Here is a 6,854-nt window from a genome sequence, read left to right on the forward strand (position 1 = left end):
AATCCCTGGGTCCGGGGATAAGGAGCTGCGGCCCGGGGGTGGCGGAGCAGGGCTGCAGCGGGGAGCGACGGCAGCGCCAGGGGTCTGGGTGCAGGGGAACTCTAGGGAGGGGACGCTGCATTCTTCTAACGTGGGCCTTCCCCGGTCTTTAAAGCGTAGAGGGCAAAGGATCTAAAATAATTAGCGAACAGCCGCTGATTGGAGACACATGTCACCGCCGCCTCTGTGGCAGCTTGAGCGCTTAGGACGGCACCTTTGCTGCCAGCGCCAGCGAGGTGCTTGAAAATGATTTCTGAAAGACAGTAGCCAATAGATAACAAGCGGGCAGGCAGGCGGTGGGAAAGGACGGGAGTGGGGTGAATGGCAGGGATAATGTGAGAAGGAAAGAGGGGGCATATACGTGCAGAAAGGAAGGGTCTGTTTCAATCGGCAGAGATGACGGTGCTGTCTTGGAAAGGCAACGCTGTAAATAGTGTTTGTTTCAAGCATCCCAAAGAAAAGACAAGTCCCCAGTGGGTCCACACTCTGGAACTAGCCGAGAACTAGCCGAGAGTGCAACAAGGGTCACTGATAATTCCAAGCAGATACTTAAGTAGTAGGGGCTAAAGGGGCTGTGCATGGGTAAACTTTCGTCATTGGGCTATTTCTATGCGTGATCTGAAGAAGGAGAATACTGGCGTGAATTTCTGAAGGATTTACATGGCTTGGGTCGGAAGGGGTTGATTTAAAAGTGAATGGTGCATGTTACGCTTATTCATCATGTGACACAGGTAGTTCTGAGTCATAGTTTACAGTCACCCAGTGGGTATAAATGCAAAAGCAGTTTTAAAGACAACCTATAAGGAGAGTGATATATTTTAAGTTAATTTGTTCACTCTGCCTCCTATTTTAAAGCTTGTCCTCCAGTAGCCAAGACAGTTACTTTTCTTGGAGAGTATGCAATGCAATAATTGAAAAATTGTTGGAAAAAGCTACTGTTGCTGTGTTGAACACAACTCTTTTGTGATTTTTTTAACCTTGGAGTGTCAAATCTGAGCTGATACTATTGAAAGCCTCTGAACCACAAGTTTGTAGTTTTTGGATCATGGCAAAGAAAGGTTTGATTCATTTTGAAAATTAGCAACAGGCCACATTGCTCAGTGCTCCTTGAGTGTATGAAATGAACAATTTGCAAATACAAATTTGCCCAAATGTACATTGGTAAAGTATCAAACCTCTTATTATTTAATCTTTGCTTATAAATAAGCCAAACCATCTTTTTTTTTTTTTTTTCCTTTTTTTTTTTTTTTTTTCCATGGTAGCATGCTCATGACCTCCACTGGGGGTGTGAGCGAACCTTTTGTTGTTTGTGTTTTTTGTCTGTACTGTTTCTATACAATCAAGGTCCTGTGAAAAGGAGGAAGAGGCAGCAGGAGGTAGGAACAAGCTGGGCTATTTTGGACCAGTGTCCCATTAAAATGTTCTCTCTCTCCTTAACTCACTCCAAACCCCTATTCAGGCTTACACTTTGTATCAGTCTTTAACCTGCACTAAAACCTGTAGGACACTGATACTTTGACATTGTTGAGAAAGAATTAAAGAATCAGCCAGGGATGGCTAATATTTCTTGCCTTATTTTCTTGCAGAACAGCAGGAAATCAAAGTCTTTAAAGCTCTGGTACTTTGACTCTTTTATGCAGCTGAGATGATGAAATAAAAATGTGTTTGGTAAAGGAATTCAAATTAGCACTGGGTCACATAATTCCCTTGTTCTGAATATGGCCAATCAATGGCATCTCTAAGGCATCTAGAGGCAAGAGCTATGCAATTTCTGCTCATGCAGAATAATATTCCTAGCGTGGAAAATTCTGCTAATTAAAGCTCTTGCCAAGTAGAGGGATTTTTTTTCTTCTTTTTTTTTTTTTTTCCTCCTTTTTTTTTTTTTTTTTTTTTCCTTTCTTTTTCCTTTTTTCCGTTCTTAAATAGCTCAAGTCAAAGCTTTACAAGCCAGGACTTGGAGAAAGTCTCCCTATAGTCAGAGCAATGCATTCAAGATTTTAAAATGCAGATCTAAGCTTCCTGCTAAAATCGTTGTGGTATAGTGTTACACACCCTTAATAACAGCTTATATGTGAAAAAAAAATCACCAAATAAACAAATAATGTTTTCTTATGGAATCAGAGACATCTGTACAAAGGAACTATTGTGACCTGTGCTTGTGTTTTGTTGTAGAACATAAATTAGGAAATGCATAGTAAATGTTTCAGAGAGGATATAGGGAACCAGGGGTAGTATCTATTCTTTTTGTTCTATGGTAAAATAATTTTTAAACTCCATTTAGGGTTAGATCTATCTACATTAAAATAATTTTGCCTGACTCGTTATTTTCAATAATAAAGTCAGTAGCAGGGCTAATGAAGGTTAAAACTCCAGGGAAGTTAATGAAACATAAATTATTACTGAATTTGGACTACAGTCCAAATTTCTCATTATTACTTATTGTAGCAAAGCTCATTCATTTTTTCCCTCACAAAAATACCTTGCTATGTATTGCTACACAATTAGCTGGGACCATACAAGAACATTCCTTAAGTATGTAACTTACTAATTAGAAATTAACTGAATGAATTGCAGTGGGCTGCAGGTTCTCTCAGAAACTGATGGCCGAACTCTAAAAAACCTATTCACATTCCATCCAAAACACATGGTGCGACAAGAATTATATATGGTCAGTAAAAAAGGCTTTTGTGTTTCATTTAGTTTTTCTGAACAATAGTGAAATTATCTTAATGCCCAAAAAAACCTAGAGTCATAGTGGTGTTTAGGTGTTAGAGCAAGCATAATGTTCAGAGCTGATCCAAAGCCCTGGAAGGCTCTTAGTGTTGAGAGAAGAGTTTGGGCCTATCAGGCAGTGCCTATTGTTGGCAGGCAAAGCTTTACCTCTTGAGAAGCAGCACTTACTGTCCCAGTCCATTCTGTCAGCTCAAGAACAAGCTCTCACCTTGGATTCCATTCTGGATCCACATTCTGTCATATTCCAGTCTGTGACAAGAATAGCCCCTGCTGGGCTCCCCATCTTTCATCTTTAGTGACAAAACTTTGTTTTGTTTATCTTTTTAAGAAGCAAGAATTGCCTCTGTTTGTGTCCTACCAGACTATCAATGGTGCAGAATTACAGGAAGTAAGGAACTAGGAGACAAGATACACAGACTCCATTCAGTTTAGCTTAATTTGTCCCACTCTACTGTAGATGTCCAGGATTATTCATATGGTCTGTGTTCTAGGGGTGCTAGTTGCTTTTAATTGACTGTGAAAGAAGTCTACATCAGCTAACTGACATGGGCAGAAGATTAATTTTGCTCTAAGGGGGTGGTTGGTTGAGGTGGAGAGCACCTTCCTCTTCCATTAGTTTCACTGGCATATGATAGGACATCCATTATTCAGCCCCAGGATTAAAGGTTTTGCGAGACTGGATTTAACTTTAGTTTCTCTTTACACAATTGGCATGTAACAGGTATTGGCAGATTAATCTCTTATCCCCATCGTTAATGAAAATGTCATTGGCATCTATTTCTTTTCTAGCATTATCACATCAGCAGTCCAGGATTTATTCTTTCATATTAGAAGACTTTCAGAACAGGTTTTTATGACAAGTCTGTCTATTTTAAGCCAGAGACTTGTGTTTCTACCTTGAGGTCCACCATTTATGCTCCTAATGAGGATGGCATAGACAATTATTAGAGAAGCATCTCTTACTCTGTTGCTGCCCAGAGGGTGCCAGCCTCTACTGGAGGATTTTCTCCATGCAGTTGTTACTAAGTACATAGATGTCACCTGGTATTAGCAGAAGTAGAAATTCTGTGGAGTTACAAGGTGCTGGGCTGAAATGAAGATCATGTTTTATTTTATTTATTTATTTTTTTACAACAGACACTTTCAGAGAGCCATGCACCAGTGCATAGAATCATTTAAGAAGAAAAAAGGCTAGATATTTTTTCCTGTTAAGAAAGGAAAGCACACTTTTCCAGTGGAAATTTCAGTGGTAACTCATATTTGTTGAAAACCTGGTTCATCCAGGTTGGTAATGCTGCCTCAGAACTCAACTACAGTAGCTCCTGTCATGTTTCGATAGGTACCTCCTTACTGTAAGGATGAATCACAAGTGTCTGTCCATTGCGCTTCCTGAGGTAGGTAGCCTTTGCTTCTGTGGGGGAGGGAAGCCACAGGCTGTGCAAGAGTATGAGGGCAAAAGGCAATCAAATCACTCACATTGTGGTTGAAGCAAAAGTAGACAGCAGGGTGTGTGTTAAATCCAATTTCCTGTTCAAAATAAATTTTAAGGAAATATTTCAAGCTGCCCTAGGCACCAGTCTGTAAGTTCTGGACAGCAATCTATAGGGCTTTGAGTTCCTTGTGCTTTTACTCAGTTTGTTTCTTAGGCAGCAAAAACTCTTACTGAAGTCTGTGTTCAGCACAAGTTCAGAGCTCACTCAGTGCACTTAACAGGCAAGATCCGTATCTGCTAAGCAACAGTTGCCAGTGTAAACACAAGTGCTTTCCAGGAGAACAAGTGGGAATGGGGGGTAGGTTAGATAGGCCTGGTGAGACTGCAGTGTACCGTTGTATACCCTGCATTAGTACTAAGATGGCCAGTTGTAAAACGCATCTTCAGACTCCTGTTTACAAGTGGAATTTGAAGGCTGTGGAAAGAGGGTGGGAGAAAGGCAGCAGCAGCTGGGAACCATCCATGACCACAGCTGGTTTTGCAGAGATCTTCTTGCAAATTGGGTTGGGATCTCTCCAGGATTTTCTTGGTCTGACTAATGCTGCAGATGAGAGAAGGATGTGTTGTGCTGATAGTACAGGAAAGTTTCTGCACATGGTGGACTAGATTAGACAAATACTAGGCAAGTATTTTAGAAGGGTGATGAACATCTGCTGACCAGTAGGTGGCAAGCGTGCCCCTAGGTCAAGGCTAACCGATTACTCTCTTGTGTGGGACTCGGTCGTGTCCTTAGGGTGACAGCTAGACTTACTTATCGTCCTGTAGCATTTTCTCAGCGAGCAGCTCTGTCAGCCTCAGTGCTTCCGGATTGCATACTCCTAGCCTTCTAAGCCTTATGATAGCTTTCACTGACCTCCTGCATCCTACTTGTGGGAGAACCTGGGCCAGTGAGCTAAGCTTGGTGCTTGTAGTTCTCCCCTGAACTATAATAACTGTATTAAGGATCCCTGCTTCCTTAATTGCAAGTGATAGAGAACTCACAATAAGAATTATATTTTCATTAATATTTATGATTTACATCTTATTTTTATTTCAAATTTCTCACAGATGTGGATACAGCTCTTATTTTCTTTGAACTGCAGCATGATTTCTATGCAAGAATAAGGGGTTCTCATGCTCTTGCATTGCAGTAATACCTCTTCCATAGATGTGATTGGATGTTGGTTTATGTTCAGAGTGTATTTAGTACTGTGGATGGAAGATGCCGCAGATATTTAAGCAGACCTAATCCTGCCCTGAGATAGGGTGAAGGATGAAATTATCTCCTTGAGAATTTTAGTTCCTAAAAATTCTGTAGTTCTATTAATGGAAAGGATGTTAATTTTTACTAGTAAAAATAAATTTAATATTAAATATGGCAGATATCCTAGGGCATTTCCTCGCTGTAAGAACTTATCAAGCATCTGTTTTGAACCCAAATATGCTAAATCTATATCACATCTTAAGCTTCTTTTAGTCTGTATGAGATGCAGAATAATTTTTTTGCTTAAGATTATTTGTCATCTTTCTGGAGCTTGTGCTCTTTGTTACACCATCAGAGTGGAAAATGTGTGGCCTTGCTGTTGTAATTGTCTGAATCTGTACTAACATCCTTCCTTCAACCCTGGAAATACTACAAAATACATCCTTTTAGATGCATTCTTTCCTTGATCAGGTCTTCTGAATGCAAACATTACTTCTTCAGGGTGAATGAAAGCAAAGAGATTGAGATATTTTGACACATTTCCCAGTGTGTATATATATATAAATAAAAATATATAATTTTTTTTTTAAACTTTTACAGGAAACATGTAGTTCCAGGCAAAAGAATAGATGCATATACATGTTATTTTAACCATAATTCCATACCCTCCTTGTTTGTTTTTTTGTTTGTTTGTTTGTTTTTAAATTAAATTGCAATGATTCTAGGAGTACAGAATTCTTTTGTGGCTTTGCTTTGAATCAGTGGTAGTCATACAGTGGCCATGATAGTCAGAATCAAGGCAAGATTTGAAGGTACAGGTAATATTTTACATTAGATCACTAGCATGGGGAGACTGGAAGTTTTTCTGAATTTTCCAGCTGTACTTGTAGGTCTAATGAGAGCTATTTTCTCTGTCTGCCTTGATTCTGAATCCCTAAAGTGTCTTCTCTTGTTTTTTATTTTGTGTAAGCACTTACCTTCCTCTTCAGGCATTTCAACAATGCAGCAGAATTTATTTCTTCAAATATGTCCCTCTTTCCACCTTTTCTCAGTCCATATGTGTCTTTCTTGTTTTCTCAGATCGAACATTTTTTAAGGGATATACCAGTGTTTCTGAGGAAATCCTATTCTGTTCTTTAACAGAAATATGCATGAGTGTGTGATTGCAGAACAACAATTTTCCTGAGCTTTTCACCATTCAGCTGTCTCATTTGAAAGAGTCATTCAGGTTATCATGCCATAATATATTCTATATACTTAAAAATCCAAAACCAACACAGAAGATGACCAGAATTTGAAGTGGTTTTTATCCTGATTTCTGTAAACAGAGTCCCTGGTAGTAAATAGAATTCATGTGTTGTGTATAAACTGACTCCACAGATCACTGCTGCGTAGTTTGGATCCACG

General features: G+C 39.5%; 1 protein-coding gene across 1 annotated transcript in view; it reads right to left on the reverse strand.

The window, feature by feature from the left end:
• The window catches only part of GDF10 (growth differentiation factor 10), a 14,770-nt gene extending 11,715 nt beyond the window's left edge, over window positions 1-3,055 (reverse strand). The window contains exon 1 of the mRNA XM_010000355.1: window positions 2,981-3,055. Coding sequence (XP_009998657.1) covers window positions 2,981-3,055 — 75 coding nt within the window. The remainder of the gene's footprint in view (window positions 1-2,980) is intronic.
• Window positions 3,056-6,854: the final 3,799 nt, after the last annotated feature.

Source organism: Chaetura pelagica, unplaced genomic scaffold (genome assembly GCF_000747805.2).
Source record: "Chaetura pelagica isolate M959 unplaced genomic scaffold, ChaPel_1.0 scaffold156, whole genome shotgun sequence".
In the NCBI taxonomy this organism is placed as follows: domain Eukaryota; kingdom Metazoa; phylum Chordata; class Aves; order Apodiformes; family Apodidae; genus Chaetura; species Chaetura pelagica.